The 22,451-nt window shown below is 46.9% G+C and overlaps 1 protein-coding gene across 6 annotated transcripts in view; it reads right to left on the bottom strand.

The window, feature by feature from the left end:
* The window catches only part of CPXM2 (carboxypeptidase X, M14 family member 2), a 154,157-nt gene that overhangs the window by 39,625 nt on the left and 92,081 nt on the right, over positions 1 to 22,451 (bottom strand). For 5 of the 6 annotated variants that reach the window (XM_067709128.1, XM_067709127.1, XM_067709129.1 and 2 more), the window contains exons 7-12: positions 19,919 to 20,007; positions 12,415 to 12,538; positions 11,000 to 11,196; positions 9,806 to 9,985; positions 6,490 to 6,787; positions 1,432 to 1,571 (exon numbers count right to left, since the gene is read on the bottom strand). In XM_067709128.1, the coding sequence (XP_067565229.1) occupies positions 1,432 to 1,571; positions 6,490 to 6,787; positions 9,806 to 9,985; positions 11,000 to 11,196; positions 12,415 to 12,538; positions 19,919 to 20,007 (1,028 nt within the window). The remainder of the gene's footprint in view (positions 1 to 1,431; positions 1,572 to 6,489; positions 6,788 to 9,805; positions 9,986 to 10,999; positions 11,197 to 12,414; positions 12,539 to 19,918; positions 20,008 to 22,451) is intronic. The other variant, XM_067709131.1, reaches the window with a different exon arrangement.

Genomic DNA, 22,451 nt, shown 5'->3' with positions numbered 1-22,451 from the left:
TCCGAAGATCCAAGATGACATACCATCATTTCCAGTGACATTCTTTATACATATTGCTATGCCTGGGCATTTTATCCATAGGAGGCTCTTTGGCTAAACTGGGATCATCACGTTAGAATGACTAAGGCCTTTTCTCTCTTTGTTCATATATGAAATGAAAAATGAGCCTTCCCTTACAAAATTCCAGAGTGGGGATGGAGAGTGTGCTCATGGCTTCCCAGGACGGCAGAACAGGTTCACACCCTACTGTGCAAGGAAAGTGGGCTGTGGGCTGTGGGCTGCACTGACCCTCTCAGGATCCTCATGGATCAGACTTGGACGCTAAATCGCAGTGCCAACCTCTGCCACCATGAGGAGGTGCAGGTACCAGGAAGCTGGCAGCCCAAGCCCTTGGCTGAATGCCTCTTCCGACTCACCTATGAGAACCCATGGAAGAAGGGCAACCTCCCAATACAGCCTCAGCATCTTACTTCCTAATGAATGTGAGTCACGGTAGTCATATGAAGTTCCACATTCTTTTTATTTCTCTGGTTCCTGGGAGTCTATTCCTTGTAGGGGCATGGACGTTATTTGGTTAGTTTTAGTACCAAACTAGAGCCGGTTTGCTCAATGCTACAGGACAGGCGTATCCCTGAGAGCAGGAGGAAAAGAAGGCGTGCGAGGGTCCTAGCATACATGGCAGGACTTCCTCACCAGCTACAAGCAGAAGCTCAGCAGGCACTTGTTGGAACTCTTCCCAGGTGACACCCGACACCTGCAGCAGTGACTCCTCAGCCTCCGAGCTGTTATGGGCTGAACTGTGTCCCCCACAAATCCATATGTTGAAGTCCTTACCCCCAGTATCTTAGAATGTGACTGTATTTGGAGATAGCATCTTTAAAGAGCTGATGAAGCCCTAAGAGTGGGCCTTATAATCTGACTGGTGTCCTTGTAAGAAGAGGACATTTGGACACGCAGGGACACCAGGCATGTATGCACACTGAGTAAAACCATGTGCAGACACAGTGAGGAGGTGGCTGTCTGCAAGCCAAGGAGAGAGGCTGCAGGATGAAACCAACCTGCTGACACTTTAATTTTGCACTTCTAGCCTCGAGAACCATAATTTCTGTTGCTTAAGTTCCCCAGCCTGCATATTTTGTTACGCAGCCCTGGCAGACTAATACAAGGGGCCTGAGTATGCTGGCTGGACAAACACCCCTTCCCCATGGGGCAGCATCCTAGAACCCTGGAAGTAGTCTCACTTACCATGAACCAGTGGGAGCAAATGACATTGACTTAGAGCTCACAGACAACAGTTCCTTCAGACACTGTAGTCGCTAGCCCAGGGTGATGGCCACCGTAGGAAGCGCTAATTTGATCTCAGGCTTTTGGCCATCTCAAGGGCTTTGTTCACTAGCTACACGCCAGCAAGGCCATGTGCCCACGTCATACCTGCTCCATGAACACGATTAAGGATTCCCGATTATTCTCCCACTCCTCAGGCAGCTCGCTCTCATGTGGGTATTTATCACAGCCCACATAGATGGACAGCTCGAAGCAGTTGGTGTGAAGGTAGCTGAAATCGTTGAGACCTGCCGAGCCAACCAGACAACGTTTTAACTGAACAGTGCTCAAAGTGGCCCTGGGAGACAGCAAGAATGTTCAAGAATGTGATTCAGAGGACTTCATTTGAACAAGGAGGTATCAAGTGTCTACTCTGCACAAAAAATTAATTAGAGCAACTGATGGGGGACAGAATGGGGGGTTGAGATAGAGAGAAGATGCAGCCGGAACAGTCCGTGGGGAAGACAGGCATATGTAGGACATCTTTGACAAAAGGAGGACTGAAATGTTTCTTAGATAAAATTATTTTCCTTTTATTAAACTCAGTTTAATAGTATTTTTAGGATAAAGGTATCATTTCTTTTTCCTTTAAAAAAAATTTTTTTTTAAATTAATTAATTTATTTATTGGCGGTGTTGGGTCCTTGCTGCTGTGTGCAGGCTTTCTCTAGTTGCAGCGAGTGGGGGCTATTCTTCGTTGCGGTGCGTAGGCTTCTCATCGCAGTGGCTTCTCTTGTTGCGGAGCACGGGCTCCAGGTGTGAGGGCTTCAGCAATTGCGGCATGCAGGCTTCAGTAGTTGTGGCTCACGGGCTTAGTTGCTCCGCAGCATGTGGGATCTTCCCGGACCAGGGCTCAAACCCATGTCCCCTGCATTGGCAGGTGGATTCTTAACCACTGTGCCACCAGGGAAGTCCCTCTCTTTTGTTTTCTTTTTGTTTTTTTTTATCTTTTGAAAGGTATCATTAATTAATAGTATGGCTTTTTAGTGTTTAATTAAATTTAGCTCAAGAGTCATGCCGCTCTCAGCTACAGCTCTATAACTGTAGAATAAAAACTGCAGTTGTCTATTCTAATTCATACACATAACTATCCATCCCACCATTTACCGAGTGTTTTACATAAGCCAGAAGCCGTCCTTAGCGCTTTGCATCCAAGCTCATTTAGTCTTCATCACAAATCCAGCAGAGACGTAGGTAGCATAGCCCAGTTTTACAAATAAGAGAATTGAGGCAGAGAATGGTTAAGGACTGCATTAAGGAATGTATCCAGAATCGTGTGTCTGGACAGTCAGGGTTTGAACCCAGGTGTGTGTAATGTGTGCCCAGCCCTTGCTTGTCACTGCTGGGGGACTGAAGGGCAAATGTCCTCACCACCCAGCTGGAATGCAGACAGTCTCGTGCATCCTGACATGGCTACAACAGGACTTGGTCCCTGTATTAGTTTCTTAGGGCTGCTGTTACAAAGGACCACCAACTGGGGGGTCTAAAACAACAGAAAATTATCCTCTCATAGTTCTAGAGGCCAGGAGTCCAAAATCAAGGTGTTGGCAAGGCCACACCCCCTCCAAAGGCTCTTCCTTGTTTCTTTCAGTTCCTGGTGGCCCCCGGCATTCCTTGGCTGGTGGCTGCATCACTCCCATCTCTGCCTCTGTCTTTACAGGGCTGTCTCCTCAGTGTGTGTCTTCTCCTCTTCTGTCCTTTTTAAGGACATTTGTCACTGATTTTAGGGCCCATCTGGGTAACTCAAGATGACCTCATCTTGAAACGCTTATCTTAATGACACCTACAAAGACCCGTTTTCCAAATAAGGTCACACTCACAGCTTCCAAAGATTAGGAAGTAGATGTATATCTTGGGGGTCCCAGTCAACCCACGACAGTACCCAAAATGCATAAATGAATGTCAGATGGCATAAAGTCCAGTGGCTCTCTTCCCAACATTTTATTTTTGGAAACCATTTGAAATAGCAAGAACACAGTGCTACTATGTTATGTGTGAGGGCCAAGAGGACTCCCCCGGCAGAAGGCACCACCAACAAGCCCGCCCTGGCTTCTGAGGGTCAAGGCCACAGAGAGAGGAAGTTGGCTGGGCTGGTCTCTCTGTTGACCGGGGACAAAAAGCAGGTCCTCCTGCACGTCAGCCTCGGTACTCACCCGTCCTCTCTTCCCTCCTTCCTCGGAGCGTTCAGTGATACATCCCTCAGTACAAATGTCTGTTTAAAAATCACAGCTTTGGGTGTCAAGATCAATTCTGTATCGATCTGCTGCCTAATCGATAAAGTCACAGACAAAAGGGTACAAAATACACAGTCACTCTCTCTACCAGATTCCAGATTCGAACCATTCACAGGTCACCAGCCATGGGCCTTTGATCGCATCTGTGATCAAATAAGGAGAGTGACAGCAGTGGGATAAAAGGAGTGGGACGGTGTCAAGTTAATGGAAAAACCCCTCACAGGACCTTGTCTGGCTGAAGAAGGTTGGCCAAAAATGCCAGGTCAGGGCTTCCCTGGTGGCGCAGTGGTTGAGAGTCCGCCTGCCGATGCAGGGGATGTGGGTTCGTGCCCCGGTCCGGGAAGATCCCACATGGCGCGGAGCGGCTGGGCCCGTGAGCCATGGCCGCTGAGCCTGTGCATCCGGAGCCTGTGCTCCGCAACGGGAGAGGCCACAACAGTGAGAGGCCCGCGTACAGCAAAAAAAATAAAAAAGCCAGGTCAGCTCATTCAGTGGAACCCGAGGCGTGGAACCTCAGGCAGCGCCCACAGATCAGCACGGACAGGCCCTCCCGGGAGGGCCGGACCTCTCCGCACACACACACAATTCTCATTATCCCAACCTCCAGGCCTTGTTAGTACTGAAATAAATAAATGTGATATTTAAAACTCTGGAGCGGGTCTGCCATTTTGCAGTCAGTGCTAGAAGCACTAGAAGAATTGGCAAAATGAGACACCAGGAGAGCGGTGGAAAACTTGCACCAGGCTATCGTTAACGCTGAATTCCAGCCCTTCAGCGAATGTCATGCAGCTGAGAATCCTCCGTAAGAAATGGCTTCAAAAGTGAAACGTGCGGGCAGGAGGTGTGGGGTGATCCAGATAGCTCTTCCCGGCCGAGGCTTCTTCCTTTGGGTTCTCTCTGGGCCTGGAATCCTGCTCTTGTCACGGCTTCAGTGTGGAACACGGGGCCACGCAACCCTGTGGCTCTGTGGGGCCGACGCTGTCACAACATCTGCCTTCCTTGTGCGGGAGAGGATGCCAGACAGCAGCCGACACAAAGAAGGTCTCACATCCCTTTGGAGTTGAAATGCACACACTGCAAACGCTGTGCCTTTTGAGCTAGACTGGACCCTGCTCCCAGCTACCCACTCCCCACTAACTAAGGCCTGTCGGTGCACCGCTAACGAGTGCGCAAGACCCAGACAGAAAGAAGGAGTGGAGGGGAGGAGAGGAGGGAAGGAAATTAGACATCCCATCTCATTAATCTTCAAAGAAATGAATCTGCAGACTTCGTCACACCACCTGCAGGAAGAATGATTAAAAAGGCTTAAGCCACCACATGGCTCTGCCACAGAAGTCCCCGAAACAATGGAAAATACAATGGATAGAAACAAATCAAATGCTGCTGATGTGATTAAGTGGCAGCCGACTTTTCAGAACGTTGCTATTGACCCACCGCTGGCAAATCCCGCCGTGTCCGAACCCAATTTAGTCACAGCAGCCATAAAACCTAAACAGATACTTCACATAAAGATTATTGTAGGTTTTTGGGACTAGAATTGAAAAAGCAAGCATGCTTTTGGCCACAGGATGTTTTCTTGATAGGGATTTGCATTTATTTTTTTTTACTTTGAACAGAGCAAAACCCTGGTGGAGAGAAATAAAACACCTCTGCTTGGTGTCTAACTAAGAAAGAAATGGCAAGCTTTCTGCATGTGTTTAAAAATGGCCAAGGAAACATATATGTCTACTCCTTTCTAATTTTTTTTCCCCTGAGTGTCACATACCTCTAAGGTATGTGAAGGCTGAACCTCTAGCAAAGGAAAATAATATTAAAGTTACTTAGTACAGTAAAATAGAGATTAAGGATATGCTCATAAAAGATGTTTCATGGTGACTATGCTACTGGAAGAGGGGGGAGGGTAGGGGGTGGGAACTTACAACTGAGTGTTTCTGACAAGCAAGACACAGAACACAACATCCACCATCTACAACCTCACAACAGCCCTAGAGGGATCATCGTCATCGTCATCATCATCATCATCGTCATCACCATCCTCAAGCCCATTTTACTAATGGAAAATATGGGCGTTCAGAGAGGTAAAGTAACTTGCCCAGAGTCACACAGCATTTAAGTGATGAACTAGAATTTGATCCCAGGTCTATTTGACACGGGATATTTTTCAAATTCATCAGCGGTTTGATCAACCTTCACAAAGTCAAGACAAGAAGCAATGAACGTTATGTTTGGGGTCTTACCATCCCAATGCAGAGGGACCTCAGGGAATGTGGCATCCTCAGCCATCCTCATTCTGGAGCCCTAGGCCAGGAGCAGCCCTGACACAGGAAACAAAGGGCTTATCCTGCAACTTGGACCACGGGGTCATCTGGCTGCTGCAACGGAACTCCTAAAGTCTCTGCTGGAAGCCTCTGTGTCCTAAGGGGATGCTGGGAGCAGTACCTTGTATTCCCCGAATCACAACAACGGGACTTTGGCCAGATGCCCTGATGTGGCTGGAAGACCTCCAGGAAACAGGATATTTGGAAAAAGTCTCGAGCGTGGGATCAATGCCCCGCCTCCTCCAAGGGCCGACAGAACGTTTACCATCTCTGACCCTGTAACAGCCAACTAGCTCAGTGGCTATGAGCAGACCACGGAGTCAAACAGACCCCAGCTCTGCTCCTTGGGAGCTTGGACGGATCCCTCCCCGTCTCCAAGCCCCAGTTATCTCATTTATAAAATAGGGAGTAAGCCACACCCCTTCAAAGACTACTGTGAGCATGAAAGAGGAGTCTACAGAGAGCTCTGGCACCTTATAAATGGTGAACTACAGTAGCTATCACGCTGGTAACAATGATAAAAGAAGGCTGGGCAGGAGATGGTCCTCCCTCCCGGTCCAGCAGCCAGTCCATTGTCATCGGGCCGCATGATGACAGCAGGACCGTCATACTTACTTCCGGCCACAGTGTGCCAGGAAGCCCCATTGACAGTCCCATCCTCTTTCTGGAAGTCTTCCGTGTGGCACACCCTCCTCCTGGCATCCGTCATGAGGCGGTGAGTGGAGGCGTAGGCGTAGGCCAGCCAGCGGAACACGTGGTCGTCGGGTGTGGGGGTGTGCTCCTGCATCTGCCACGTGGACCTCGCCATGTCGTAAGGGTAGGCCACCACCAGCTCCCCACCCTGTAGGTTGCCACCCAGCACGAAGGGGATCTTTTCCATCCAGGCTATGACGGCCCTGGTCTCCACTGCCACCTGTGAATGTTCCAAATTTAAACACATTTGAGAAATAAAATAAGAAGGAAACTGCTTTCTCTCCCTAGCTTTCCAAACAGGGACATAACTGAAAAAGCAATCATTTTATGGAATCACCTGAGCAAAATTTATAGAGTTTCAAAATCTGTCCTGGGAAAACTGGCCACTGTGGAAATCATGGACAAAAAAGAGAGAAACCCAGAGAAGTTTCGTTTCCTAGGAACATTCCAGTTAATGCACAAAGAGGGAATGACAGAATTAGAGTATCAACATTCTGCAACTCCACTGAATTAATGGCTCAGTCAATGGATTAATGCTCACCAATAATTACAAAGAGAGAGAACCAAACGTAACGTGTCTCCTGATGACGGAACACATACCTAGAAAAACCATCCACCCTGTAGGTGACCAAGCCTCTAGTCCGGGGGTCGGCAGACTTTTCTATTAAGGGCCAGATAGGAAATAGTTTAAGCCTTGAGGGCCATGCAGTCCCTGTGGCAACTACTCAACTCTGCCATTGTAGCAGGGCAGCACCACGGACAATACGCCGGTGAATGAACATGGCTGTGTTTCAGTAAAACACCATTTACAAAAACAGGCCTGAGTGGGACATGGCTACTGATGGCTGTAGTGGGAAATCCAAAAAAGAGGGGATGTATGTATATGTATAGCTGATTCATTTTGCTATACGGCAGAAACTAACACGACACTGTATGCTCCAATAAAAATTAATTTTAAAATCTTTTATTTTATAATTAATACCTTTTAAAATCATTTTCCTCACCATGAAAAATCATTGTAAATGACTGTGAAATTTTACCAGATACTTCCTTCTGCAGACAAATTATTTCTTTGGTTTTTTTCTATCATTTCATTGATTTTTGCTCTTTTTAATCACAGTCTTTCTACACTTTGGGGGTTTCTTTTGTTATTCTTTTGCTAGCTTCTTAAGTTAGTTGATGTTCAACTGTTCTTATTTTGGAATATAATCATTCAAAGGTATAAATTCCCGAAAGCACTATTGTTTTTGCTATACTCCACGAATTTTGACATTTAGTATTCTCATTATCTTTGATTTATTTTTTAGTTGCCAGTATGAACTTTTTCTTTGACCCATTACTTATTATTTTTTTTAAATTTTCTAAATACATGGTGATGTTTTCACTAACCTTATTACTGTCTGCTAGTTTAATTGCACAGTGGTGAGAGACTCATGGTCTGCCTGACTCCTATTTTCTGAAATTTGTTGAGATTTCCTTTACAGACAAGAACACCATCAATTGTTGAAAATTCTCCAGGGATTACTCAGAAGAATATGTATTCTCTACTTGTTGGTTGTAGAACTCTTACAGATCCCTATGTCAAGGCTGTTAATTGTTATTCAAATCTCTGTCTTTGCTGATTTCCTATCTATCTAACCTGTCCATAACTGAGAAAGGTATTGGTGATGAGAGGTTTGTGTAATTCTCCCTGTGTTTTTAAAGAACAAGCTCAAAAAACTAAATTCTGGACTTAAAGCAAAGACTGAAATCCAAGGACTTTCTATAATTGTGCTAAAATAATTACTTATCTCTCAGAGACTCAAGTCTAAGAAAGCTGGCAACCATATTCCAATTTTGATCCAAGCGTTCCCAAATTATAACAGCACTTGAATCCTCAGCCTTGCCAGATGTCACTAGTATGTTAGCTTGGAAAAAAAGCAGGGATTATGTAGGGTGGAATTAGGAAATGTGAGAAAGGATTCAGAAGACCCAGAGGGCCAGAATTCTTTACTTCTCCACCCCCATAAGGCGCCCTTGGGCATCCTAACTAAACGGCATGGTATTGCCACTGTCTGTCTCCATCATGTGACTGGTTGCTTCTTGAGGTCCTGGAGAACACGATCCTGTGCATCACTAAATGAGGCAACCACGCTGGCCCTCCTCCAGTAAGTGGTACCCACATGTGCTGTGAGCTGGAGCTCTCTTTTTTTGATCTTGCAATGTGCTTGCCTAAAATATAGCATTTCCCAGCCTTCCCTTTGGGGGGTGGATGCCGAGTTTTGACTAAACTCTGGCAAGATTTAAACAAAAGTATTATGCAGGAATTCTAGGAATGCCTAGAAAGTGAACTGACTTATCGGAGAGGAAGACTTTTTTTTAACCTTTTCTCTCCTTTTCCTTCAAAGACATGATAGCTGGAGCCCCAGATGGAACTGCCATCTTGAATTATGACCTTGAAAAATCAAAGTCCACATGCTAACATCTGGAGGCAGAAAGATGACTTGTGGGTTCCTGATGCTCATGGGCTTCTATTTGGCTGGCCCTGAACCATCTGCCTCCGGGGTTCTCTTATGTGAAAAAAGAAAAAAAAACCTTTTACCTTGTTAAGCTGCTGTGACTTTGGTTTTTTTCTGTTGGTGTACCCAAACCTAACACTCATATAGTAATCAAGGCAGACCTTTTGAAGGACATATAGGACAAAAGACTAAGGGTAAAGTGCATTTACAGTGGGCAGAGGAGGCAATAAAAGGCATGGGAAATTCGGCGAAAATTATTTCTTCCACGAGATACTTTTTTGCAAAACTAGACCTAAGAAATTTGGGGGAGACATTTCTCATCTAATTGCATTTTTCTTTCCAAAGAAGCACCACATGTAATAAATCCATGGGGACTTGTGAAAATAAAAGTAAGATATCTCAAGTAATCAGTGAGGTCTTAAGGACAAATTTCACTGCAATTTCACTGCACTGCCAAAGATGAGGGTTATAATGACCGTAACAAACACGCACAATTGAGGCAAAGTTTTTTCGGGAAGCACCGCAAAGAAATCTAATTAAATGATTCCTCTTCTAGGAAGAATCTCCTCAAATTTCAATTTAAAAGGTAGTTATTATCTAGCACACTTCCCTACTTTTGGAGAAAACATGAAAGGAAAAAATGATTTTGTCTTGTTCTTAAACGTTATATCCTCTGCAAATACCGGTGGGTTTAACTTTGGCTTCCGCTGCTCTAGAGGTTATGGGGTCTTTTTACTCACCGTGGCATTTTCAGACAGAAACCACTCCGGGATTGCAATATAGTGATTGGGAACTTTCCGTGGGATGTTCTGTCGGTCCTCTGCCCCCCAGAGCAGTGTGTTTAAGTCAGGAAAGTTGTTGTTGATGTCTATTCCGTCATGGGTCCAGCGTCCCAGGGACCAGCCTCCCAGCTCCGAGCCCTGGGAGAAAATTCAGAATATGAGGAACCCACAGGCTTCTGGATCATTCTGTCTCTCACATACATGAGGCACCTCCGTCTCCATCTCCATTTGGGGCCTCTATGCACCCTCTGACCCAAAGATGACATCCAAAGGAGAATATTTGGTTAATAATCTGTTAATATTTGGTGGGTGATGGATAATATAGCCAAGCAACTCCAGAGAGGGAATGCACAGAACCATTCCTGCCACATGGCAGCGCTCAGAAAAGTATGAGGTCTCCCCTGCCTCCTCTTCCTTCACCTCTTCTACACAGGTTGAATGAAACTCCAAGTAGTAATGAATCTAAGACTGTGTCAGTGCAAAAATCAAACGCCACCATATAAATGCTTTCTCCCTGCAATTCTGGCTCACTATTTCGCACTGCAAATCCCTAACCAACCATTTGCACCAATAAATACAACCAAAACTCTGCACTGTAAAACTTGCATTTGATAGGTACCATTGTTTTAAGTATAGTTTTCCATTTTATTCCCAGATACTGTGAATATAATTATGAATACACAATACAACATTATACTAACTGTAATCTATACATAACTCTCTATATAACTCTAACCTATATAAATTCTATATCATAATTGGAACATGACATATAAACAATATATCAGAATAATAAAAATAACTGTCCTCAGAGAACTGATGAGAGGATTGTAGGTAATAATCAAGGTCAGAACATGCCTTAAGTGCTCAATCAATGCTACGTGTTATTATTATTCTATCCTATTGTTCCCACCGTATATATAACAATATTATCATTCATGCTCATTTTCTTCAGTCTGTTAGTGTCTCCCCATAATTCTCAATTACTGCCGTGCATCTTCCATAAGCCTTGCGGGTTTCCTTGTCTCAGCGGAAAGACACTTAAGAAGAAAGCTGGTAACGTGCAGTTCAGATCAATCATGGCTCAGCACATTGTGCGGGGGGGGAGAGGGGGGAGAGCTGCTGTGCTGGGCGAGAGGAACGGTCCATTACCCCCTCGTAGGCCTTCTCATAGCCGTCGGGGTTGAGGGAGGGGATGATGTGGATCCTGGTCTCCTCCACCAGGCGGACGATGCGCGAGTTCCGGGCCAAGTACTCCTGGCACAGAAACTGCATCAGCAGAAGCATCAGCTCCCGGCCCAGCACCTCGTTGCCATGGGCCCCCGCGATGTAGTGGAACTCGGGCTCACCTTTACTCAAAGATGGGAAAAAACAGAGGATCATATCGGATGCTCCCAGCAAAACAGTCCTCGTCACATTGTATTAGGAAAGAAATCTCTGAATGATAGAAACTTACAATTTTAGCCCTCTCTGTTCTTTCAAATCAACCACAATTATACCAGTACAATTTTTATTAATTCCCAGATAGTCAGATATATAAGAAAATGAGTAGAAAAGTCTCAAATGATACCAGCCACGGGGTAGGAATGTTTAGCCTTATTTGGCAAGAACAAATACAATAACACAGTGTTTAGAGTTTAAAAGTTACAAATTAGACACAAGCCAGAGCAATTATTTTTCTCTTCGGGGAGGCAATTATTTTTCTTAAAAGAACTTTGTATTCAATTTTATAAAGATACAGAGATGAATAAACGCAAGCAGAAAGTAGTGTCAGGGCAAGTCAGCAGTGACACCGTTTTGTAAAGTGGGCCTGTCTTTGAGCTTGTTCTCTTCAAAGCTCAGCTTTTTCAACGTCGGATTTGTCAGTGCGGGCGCGAGCTGACAGCACTCCTGCCTCTTTTGTTGGCCAAGCTACTGCTTTTGCGGAAATGTGATTTCACCCACAGATAAAGCCCTTACCCTTTGAAAGGCACTCCCGAGAGAAACTCCTGGAATACCGATGAACATTGAAGTCGAGAGAATCAGACAAATCTCTGCATTTAACTTGCAGTGGATTTCTAAAGGGCTCACAATTTTACCAGAAAGAAAAATCTCTGACCCCACTGCCTCTCCTCTGCCCACTGACTTGTAGGAGAACATAGTTTTGGGAGTGATTGAATGAGAAATGGCTGAAAACAGGAAATGCTTGAAAATAGGATGGAAATTTAAAAGAAAATTAAGGGAACCATCTCTAACTAGAGCCCTTAATGACCGAGGAGTCCAGAATTTTCTCCGGGAAAAAAACCCTGTCCTAACCATCTCCAGCTATTTTCCTCTTTGGTTAGCGTGACCGGTCTCAGAGATGGGGAACAGAATTAAATACGGTCCATTTGGAGAAAAGGAGGGTATTTCTTAAGCAATTTGACAGCCCACATCATAAAATGAGGGGTTCACAGAACCAAGATCTGCAGAATCTATGTAAGAGTGAGTGCGTGGGCAGCTCCCGCCCTGTTTCGTGACCATCGCCTCGCTCTTTAAGAAAGCAGCAGACTCGAAGGGCCGGAAGCACTACAGAGGGGCAGCCTCACCGACTTCGTGCTCCCCAGGGTGGTCGGAGATCTCCACGGCGTACAGCTTCAGGCCCTGGTGGCTCTTGCCAATGTTGTAAATCCTGGTGATGTTGGAGCACATTTCGTTCACGACCTTCATCAACTGAGAAACAAGATGGGTTTACGGCCCTACACAAGGATGGCCACGCTGCACGGAGGGCAGACCTCTCTAGAAGACAGCCCTCTCCCACGGCCCCCTGCACACGCCCACCCTCCTGCACACCAGTGCTATCCCCCTGCCTGGAGTGTTCTCCTTGTGGCCCCTCTGCCCGGTCTTCCAGCACCTCGTGCCTGTGTTTCTCACCTCCCTGAGCTGGAGTGTCACCTCCCTGGGTGACGAGGTATTACCTTTTCACCTTGGTTTCCTGTTTTCTTATTGTGCCCTCATTAGACAGACTGAGCCTTTTCTCTCTATACCCTTGCCTAAATAAATATTTATTACTGAACATCATTTTTCTCTTACACTGTAATGAGCAATCTATGATGTCAGGCTGAAGGAACACACACGGCTTCGCCCTCCTGGAACTCAAAGTGAGGTAACAGATGGAGTGCCATCGCCACTTCATTGGTGCCAAGTAGGGGGTGCGTGGAGGCCAGGGTGACGGGAGCCGTGCAGTGAAAGCGTGAGGGACGCAGGCTTCTACGAGAAAGTGAAATATATACGGGTGGTTTCCTGAATTTTGCTTGGGCAGTCGAGCTTGTCAGACAGCTGCCAAAGGAAGGGAAGAGGGTCTGCTCATCACAGGAGCCCTGGGGCAAAGGACAGAGACACCCCCGCCAGAGTTCATCGCTGAACGGGTACCTGTGAGTGAGCTGGGTAAGTGGCCTCGACTTTCTGGGGGAAACTGTTTAGCCATCCCCAAGTGAAAGAAGCTGTGATGCAAAGGCTGTCTCTGCCAGGCACCAGACTAGCCACGCTTCCCCATGGTGGAGTCAGGTGTGTTCATGAGATAACTTCTGACAGGGTGTTAGAGACCAGGAGGGAAGCTTGCGTGCTGTGGAAGCAGCGAGGGAGGACATCCCAGCCAGGGGTGTGGGCGGGCGCCCACGGAGCCTGCGCGTCCGGAGCCTGTGCTCCACAATGGGAGAGGCCACAGCAGTGAGAGGCCCGCGTACCGCAAAAAACCAAAACAAACAAACAAAAAAACCCAAAACTATGGAGCTGGTAAATCGGTATCGTAGAATTTCTGATGGAGTGGAGTGACATTGCACTTGGTTTGCCTTTTGTAACAGAGCATTCTGCACTGCTGGGTGGAGGGCGATCCCCGGGCCTCGGTGCGCATCTCTAAAGGAATGGAGCTGTTGCTGCTGGTGCTTTGCTTTTACGACACACCTACGAGGTGTTACAGCCACAGCCCTGCTCAGGCATTCAGGGTCTATTCTCTCACCACTCCTGGGAGGGGGAAACATGCTTTGCTTTATGATAACTCACTTTGTGTTATAATACCTAGGCGAGAGAAAGAGAAAGCTGACTATAAAGGACTCTTGTTCAAAGAGGGAAGAGGCAGAAACCCACCATCACTGGAGAAACCACATGCCAGCAAGGCATGTGGTTAACGTAGCTTCACACCTCTCACCATGAGGGAGACATACCGAGGGGCTGAAGCGGAGGCACACAGGAGTAGGCCAAGTTTTAACAAGAGACACGGTGATAATGTCACTAGCAACGTTCACCATCGCGGTCAGAGTAAGTTCTATTTCTCTACTGAATCTCATCGTGAGGACCCCCAGTGAAGCAGACAAGCAAGGAGGCCTGTCCCCATTCTACAGCTGTGGAGACGGAGGCTCAGAAGGACATTGAGGGACTTGCCCAGGGTCACCCAGCTGGTACCAGGTGGAGCCGGGGCTTCGGACTCTTGAGTTCTTATCTGTCCATGAAGGTGCAGCAGAGCGATCGAAACAAGCAATGCCACCCCTTTTGTCTGTTGTACATGGGATTGTTCCAGTAGACGGCCACAGCACAAGCACCATCTGATGTGGGCCTCTCATACCAGTCCCTGCTGACCACACACGCTCCACTAGCAGCGTGGCCCTCAGCAAATCCTGATCAGCAGGTGACCCACTGTCCTGCGTTCAGATCAAGGACCAGTTCTGCAGACACAGAGCCACTGCCAGAGGAACGTGCCCCCTGTGCTGGGTTGCCATTTAATGCCTACCCTCCTTGCCCTTTTGATGAGCTGCCAGAGGAATGTGCCCCCTGTGCTGGGATCATGACCTTGACGTTGGAAAAGGACAAACAGCATCTTCCCTGGATGCACACTTAGCCAGGGATACAGCCTCTCAGGACGGGGTGATTCTTAGCCATAACTCATTGGAGTCACCTCTTTATCCTCTACCCACCACGGCAGTATTTTTATACCAGTCACATTTTCCTTCTTGGTGTTGTGGTATCACAAGTATCTTTTCCACGCATAGGAACCAGAACACGGGCATTTGAAGACTCCCTTTAGGAAGGTTCTTGACAGTTCCCTCCGCACCGTGGCCCTCTGCAATGCTGGGAAGGATTTCTCCAGGGGCCGTGGGCACCCTCAAAAACCCAGCTGGTGAGCCACCTTGCTTATTCCCAAAGAGAGTCAGAAGATTTTTTGGAGTTTGAGTCTTAATGGTAAATGTTTGAGTCTTGATGTCTGAAGTAAGAGAAAGGGGCAGAATTTTCTTCACTGCCTTGCTGAGGAAGCATATTCATCCCCAACAAGGATGACATCACCCAAAGGAGGTGAAAACTGGTTTTCCAGGGGCTCAAAATCTTAAATATTACATGCATTGTGGCCCTCCAACGTGCAACCCTACCTAACAAAATTTTATTCCTTCGTTTTTATTGTAATGGGTAATTAAGAAAAGCGTCTAGAAAGGGCCAGTAAGGAAACATGGCTGAGAAACACTGCCCTCGAGAGTAGTGGGTTTTGTAAGATTCTCAGCGTCCTGAAGACTCTTGTCTCCTCATCTCGGAGGTGGGAATAAATCACATCCTGGGATCTACTGAATTCCTGGCTCGGTTGCTTCCCTCCTCTCCTGAAGGAGACAGAAGAAAGAGCCCCCTTTCCTAGCAATTCAGTTTCGAGCAATACATCAGCGGATCAGAGCGGTACATCAGAGGAAAATTACGTGCACGATGACACTTGCCGGAGCGGGTTTCATCCTCTCACACAAGTCACTGCAAGTGGGGAGCTATCCAAGGCTCCAGGGCAGAAAGGTAGCTGAGAAAACTGACGCATCCACTCACTGGAATATTCTGCAGCATCCAAGGACAATTATGAAGACGGCAATGAGACATGGCTAATGATCCCATATTAAGTGAGAAAATCTGGGCAAAGTTGTAACCATCCTCTGATCAAAATCGTATGAATTCTGTGAACACAGAAATGCAAACCCTGGATAGAAATGGGGGAAAATGAAAACCACTGATTCTTTAGGGTATTGGGTTCATGGAGGATTAACCTTGAGACTTTTAGTTTGCATTTGATATGGTTACAATATTGTTTATCCAATGAATTAAAATGTTAAAAAAAAAAAGAAAGAAGGGAGAAGAGAAAAAGTCCTCTTCTATCATCTTTACTCATTTGTCTGAGAAACAGACACTGCATCTGATCAAGTGAAAACGAATTCCAGAGGGAGGCGGAAGGAAGAGAGCCAGGGTAGGAGGCATCCCGTGGTGGGCGGAGCTGGGCTTGTCTGGATCCACAAGCCTGCTGTCCTGCCCGGGCTTCCTGCCACCATTGTCCACCCCCAGGGTCAGGAGCTCAGCGACCCCACTGCCTGCTGCCCACGACCATCCTCAGCTGCCCGGGAAATCAAAGCCACTAGCCGGCTGCCTTCCAACCCACGTCTCTCCTGGACTCCTTTCTACGCCACATGCCACACACTCCTTCTCAGCCAACCAACCAGAATTTCCTGAGCATTGGGCACCTGACAACAGCAGGTCCCCAACCAAAGTGCAATCTTTCTAACCTCTCCCCAAAACCACTTCTTTTTCTCCTGCTGTGGACGGTGTCCCAGGCCCTGGGAAGCACACCAGAACCCTATCTCTCTCCAACTTATTGGGGAATCCTAGGACTGGTCAGTCCCTCTCAGAAACCCCTCCCCCCATCCTTCTTCAGACCCGGCAGGTCCCTCTCCTGGGACAGAGCTCACCAGTCTACTGTCCATACAACTGCCGGAAGGATCTCCCCAAACACAGCTCTGCTCCTGGAAAAGACCTCCCGATTCTCAGACTCAAGACTAAAGCGTCTCCTGGCACTGCCAACTGTCCCAGAAAACAGGCCGTCCCCTCCTGCCTCCACAGTCCTGCCTCCTTGTACTCACTGCTCGGACCACCCTTCCTTCTGTCTCTTCCTGCCACAGGCCCTGGATGACGGCAGACCTCATCTGCAACCCCATCCCTTCCCAACCACCGGCCCTGTCCCCCACATATCTCCCTGCAACAACCTCAAAAGTACAGTTATCCAGTACACTTTATGGATTTAAGATAAAATGACAGAGTCTCTGCCCTCGCGGTCCCAAATGATGGAGAAAGGTAACGTACATGCAGACACAGAGATGACTGAGCAATTATGAATGGTGACTCATGCTGGGGAGGCCTTCAGTGCTCAGAACAATTAACTCAATCTGCATCATAATATCAGCATTTGCCCAACGGCCTCCTGCCTCCCCCGCTTCCCCCATCCCCTTCCCGAGCCCCCGGGGCTCCCCCAGCGGGGAGAACGGCAGCTTATAAATCAGTGCTCCAGAAATAATTCTCACACGCGCTGGTCGCACACATTCTCACGACTTCCCTCCAAGCAACGGCTCTTCTGCTTTCTTTTCCTGCTCCCACATCTGCTTCTCATTTCTGTGTTGTTTGTAAATGTCTCTCGTAATACTCGATAAACTAACATTTTTTTTTTTCCCCTGAAGTAGAAAGATTTCTACAGCAATCTAGCAGACTCCATACAGGGAATTGCTAAAAGTGCTGGCTTCTTTCCCATCCCCAGGAACCAGGAGTTCAAATGGCAAATCACTTCTGGCTTGAACACTCTTCATGATTGATAGATGCCCCCAACCTCCAACAGTTTCCAGGTGAGTGCTGCGGGGTCCTGAGAGATCAGAGTGGGGCCCCCAGCGTCCCCTGCAGGGGCTGCATTGCTTTCTCGGACTCCTCTTAGCTCTAACATCTACCAAGTGATGGGGACCAGAGTCCCGCAGGGCAATGAAGCACATCCATTAGCTCTCCTCATATGAGAAGGACCTCCATTCTCCATGCGGGACAACTAGTTAAAGGTACCACACTCTCTGTGCAGTGAGCTCATTTTAAATGCATTTAGATAGATTGCTTTTGACATTAACTGCACCAACTAAGTTGATATTTGCCTAATTTCTGGGCAAAAAGATGTCCCGAGATGCCCACTGAGCAAAGCTGTGTTAAGACACGAGTGCTTCATAAAATGGAACGGCGAGCAGTCGCACACACACCCGGAAGTGGAGAGCAGCAGGGATGACTCACAGACCTCAAGTCCAAACACAGACCACGAGGCAATTTCTTTAGCACATCCCACCTCTAAGTCTGTGCCGACAGGTGCCTGGAAGCAGCTGTGTGTATCTCCAATTAAATGACATGGAGACTAACCGGGTTTGTTGACTCCCTGGGATGAAGCAGAGAGCCCTCGTGGCAAAGCCTCATTGCTCCGACCTCAGGAAAGTCTCGTGCCCTTGTACCGCGTGGCTGGTACTGCTCCCTCAGCACCTATGAGCCCTCGCTTTGAGCCATGTTATTTTGGCCTCTGGTGAATGCTTGTTCATTAAACATATTTGTGAGTACATTTCTCTGTTCCTTCTCTTCCGACAGAGTCTTACATGTCTAAGGGTTTCTCATTTGCCAACACTGGCCCGCGCTTTCTAGCACAAGGCTTGGGGGGAACGCTGCACAGGATTACACAGGCAAAGCACTCAGCACAGGGCTGCTTTTTTAGCCTGTCCTAAAAAACTCTTGGTCCCTTCTCCCTTCTGCACCCACTAGACAGATGTTGTCAATAGCTCAGGATTACTTGGTTTCTGTCATTAAATCTGGGGCCAATCTCATCTGGGACGTCTTTTCCTCCTAACAGTCTATAGCACTGAGAGCCATAAGGTATCAACCAGCTGTTCTGAAACCTGCCTGTGTATTAGAATCACAAGGAGAGCTTTAAATAATTTAGATTCCCCAGTCCCTTTTCCTCAGGATTCTGCTTTAATTGGCCAGAGGCAGGTTTCAAGTATAGGTATTTTTCCAAATTTCCCCCAGTGATTCTAACACCGAGAATCAGAGAATCAGAATAACAAGGGGGGTGTTACACAGTCCCTCGTGGCTCAGTTTCCCCATCAGTAAGACAAGGCCAACAACAGTCCTGCGCTCCTAGGGTGGTCAGAGAGACTGCCCATGTTAACATAGGTAAATTCCTAATGTAGGGAAATTGATGTAGGTCATATGTGAGAGCTTCCTGCTATTACTATCACCAGTGTTATTCCGGATTCTTTTCCTTCTTCGACTCTGCACATGACTATTGTCCTTAAATCAGTGATACCACTCAAACACACAGCGATGTATTTTTTTAAATTGAAGTATAGTTGATTTACAATATTGTGTTAGTTTCAGGAGTACAGCAAAGTGATTCAGTTTTATATAGAGAGAGAGAACATTATTTTCCATTATAGGCTACTACAAAATATTGACTATAATTCCCTGTGCCATCCAGTAAATCCTTGTTGCTGATCTATTTTACATATAGTAGTTTGTATCTGTTAATCCCATACTCCTAATTTATCCCTCCCCCTCTCCCTTTCCCCTTTGGTAACCATAAGTTTGCTTTCTATGTCTGTGAGTCTGTTTCCGTTTTGTATATAGATTCATTTGTATTATTTTTTAGATTCCACACGTAAGTGATGTCATATAATATTTGTCTTTCCCTGACTTACTTCAGTAAGTATAAGACTCTCTTGATCCACCCACGTGGCTGCAAATGGCAATATTTCGTTCTTTTTTGTGGCTAATATTCCATTGTACATACATATACCACATCTTCTTAAGCCAATCGTCTGTTGATGGGCACTTAGGTTGTTTCCGTGTCTTGGCTACGAACATTTGGGTGCATGAATCTTTTCCAACTAGAGTCTTCATTTTTTTCTGGATATATACCCAGGAATGGGATCGCTGGATCATATGGTAGCTCTATTTTTATTTTTTTAAGGAACCTCCATACTGTTTTCTATAGTGGCTGTCACCAATTTACATTTCCACCAACAGCGTAGGTGGAAGAAGTATAGTATTAAATCTGAAAGCTTGGCTTCGAATTCTGCTTCAATCACTTGCTGGCGAGGGAGGTTTCCTCTGGTCACCTGAACCCCAAGGCATTCTCAGCCTCGAAACTACAAGCATTTCCTGTGGCTTCAACAAACCATAAAAGCACAAAAACAAACACCTATGTGCTTCTGGGCACAGGAGAGATTTCTCTTTGACAAACCTGGATCTTACCTGACGCATTTCCTTATAGCTGTGGTGCTTAAAATCCAGGTCATCGGTGGTGGTCATTTCATTCCGTCGGTGATAATAGTTATTTGGATCTAGGGACAGAAATATGGTTTTGAATTCATCCACATTATTCTATTACTTGTGGTGGCTGTGTTAGGTGCCTGATTTGTGTGGGAACACAGCTCAACCTCTAGCTTCTAACTTTCGCACAGAGGTGAGAGAGCCAACTTTCAAGAAGCATCTTAAGAGTCAGAACTACCCAGTGGGGAGAGCATGGGCCTGGAGCCAGAATGCCTGGGTTCCAATCTCTTCTACTTGTGTGCTGTGTGACCTTGGATAAGTCACTGGAGTTTTTCCTTAGTGTCTTCACCCATAAACAGGGGAACACTGGTACCTCCCTCACTGGTTTATTGTTAGTATTTGTGCCTGGCAAACAGTCACACTAAATGAAGGAAGGAATAAGTGAATGAATGAATGAATGAATGAATATCACAATTGCATGGAAATTTTCAGAAGTGCGGTGGACTCTGTCACTTGCTTGCCCAGCATGCAGTCCACTTTCACCCTTCCTAACAGAAGCCCTGTGTTGTTTGGGAATCCCCTCTTCTCCACTTCTAGGAAACTGACCTCATGCCTTAAGCTCCAGGGGTCCTACATGACTGGTCTAAGTCAATCAGAACATAGCACTCCTGGCCACTCTTATTGGTCCAGACTGAAGGGAAGGACTTTAATGGCACAGAGGAGTGAGCGAGAATCTCTCCAGAGTAGAGGACAGAGAGAACCTCTGAGTGAACCAACCCTAGATCCCCATCAACCTCCCTTGGGACTTCCAATCACCTGACATAAAGAATTCCCTGAACTGCTAAGCCAGTGGGAGCTGGGGTTTCTGTTGTTGGGGCCGAAGCACCCTAACAGGCATAGTCAGGACGCATTAGCAGTGGTGACCCCTGAGGACTGGGGAGGAGATGTCTGCTCTTGACTTAATTCTCTTCCAGATAAATGGACTTTTTTCTGTAATTCCTATAAGCCGATGTCGTTTATACAACTACAGAAACAATGAGCACTGAGAAGGAAGGAGGGGCAAGGGAACAGGAAGAGCTGGAAGGGGGATGAGGGGGCAGGGACCGTTCAGTGGGCCCTCTCCTGACCTGACAGAGTCGGAGGCTTCCAGAGCCTCAGCCAGGCTTGCCATCTCCAGCCCCAGCTCCGTGCAGCCAGAAATCCCGGTCCGCGCAGACCCCTCCCCAAGGCAGAGAGCACGTGGTACTTCAGACAAGTTAACCTACTAACTCCGGAACCACGTGAGCAAAGCTGGAACCATAGCGGCTGTCTGATCCAAGTGGCTCAAGGGATAATTCTGGAGGTGATGGTGGTGGCGGGTGATGGGAGGACGAACACCAGCTCCCAGTGGTATTAGGAGCAGGGAGTCCTAACTCGTGCCACCAAGCAAGGCCGCAGACCAGCAACACTGGCTGCTTGTAAGACGCAGCCTACGCCTACTGAATCCGAATCCACATTTTAAAAAATCCACAACTGTGAGAAGCACCGTGTTAAAGTACTGAGCGCACTGCCAGCAGGGTTGAGGTCCGCGGTGCACATCACACACATCTGCGATCACGCGAGCTGGCTGCCTGTCTGCAATCCACAGCCACCCGGCGTGACTGCCACCTGGAACCTACCTGCCGAGGGCCCCTTAAAGACTGGCTTCACCCTTGAGAACTGCGGCCACATGCGGCACGTTGAAAATCACATATAGACCCACGCACCAAAAACGACTTGGTGTTTAATATTCACAGAAGGTTTTCCAGTAACACTATTAGAAACAAATAAGCACCATTGAAAAAGAAATAATGCAAACTGGCATTCTGTCCCAGAAAGAAAGCAAAAGTAGTTCAGGTTCAGCAAAGGCCCCCAGTTATGTTCCAAGTTCTCTCCTTTGGGGAGTGCAGGCTGACCGTACCCTCCAGCAAGCCTCCTGCCCTTTGATTTCCAAACCTGTATGTTTCAAAGCCAAGGTAAAGCACATTTCACATTACTTTACACTGAATTACTTTACACTGCTGATTCCTTAGAGCTATTCCACACCCCGCCCCCAAGTCCCAGGGGCCTTTCACAAGACTCTGCTTGAAAAGCCCCTTTTGTCTTCAAGCGCAAGTTATGTCTTCAAGGTTCTTAAAAAGGACTGAAGACAAACTCAGAACTCAACGTAGAAAGATCGCCATGTTTGGCAACATCCTTCCTTCCTTGAGACTAATCAATTTGAGGGTATGCATACAAGTTCCAGAACTGACTCAGAACCACAGGTGAACATTTTCACAACCTTCAGTCTTCCACCTTTCGAAGAAATACTTCTAAACTTGTCCACTTATTCTGATTGGATAAAGTTTTATTGAGAACCTATCAGGGCCCCAACACTGTAGGTAAGGAGTGAGAAGCAAGCCCCGCCCCCCCGCCTCCCTGGGGCCCATAGTCTACAAACCCACCCCGTCAGTCAGCCAAACCCACTGTCCCCTTCTCTCTTCGGTGGACAAAAGAA

Source organism: Pseudorca crassidens, chromosome 16 (assembly GCF_039906515.1).
Source record: "Pseudorca crassidens isolate mPseCra1 chromosome 16, mPseCra1.hap1, whole genome shotgun sequence".
NCBI lineage: Eukaryota > Metazoa > Chordata > Mammalia > Artiodactyla > Delphinidae > Pseudorca > Pseudorca crassidens.
Note: the sequence above shows the minus strand (reverse complement) of the source record. Positions and strands in the feature narration are given on the sequence as shown.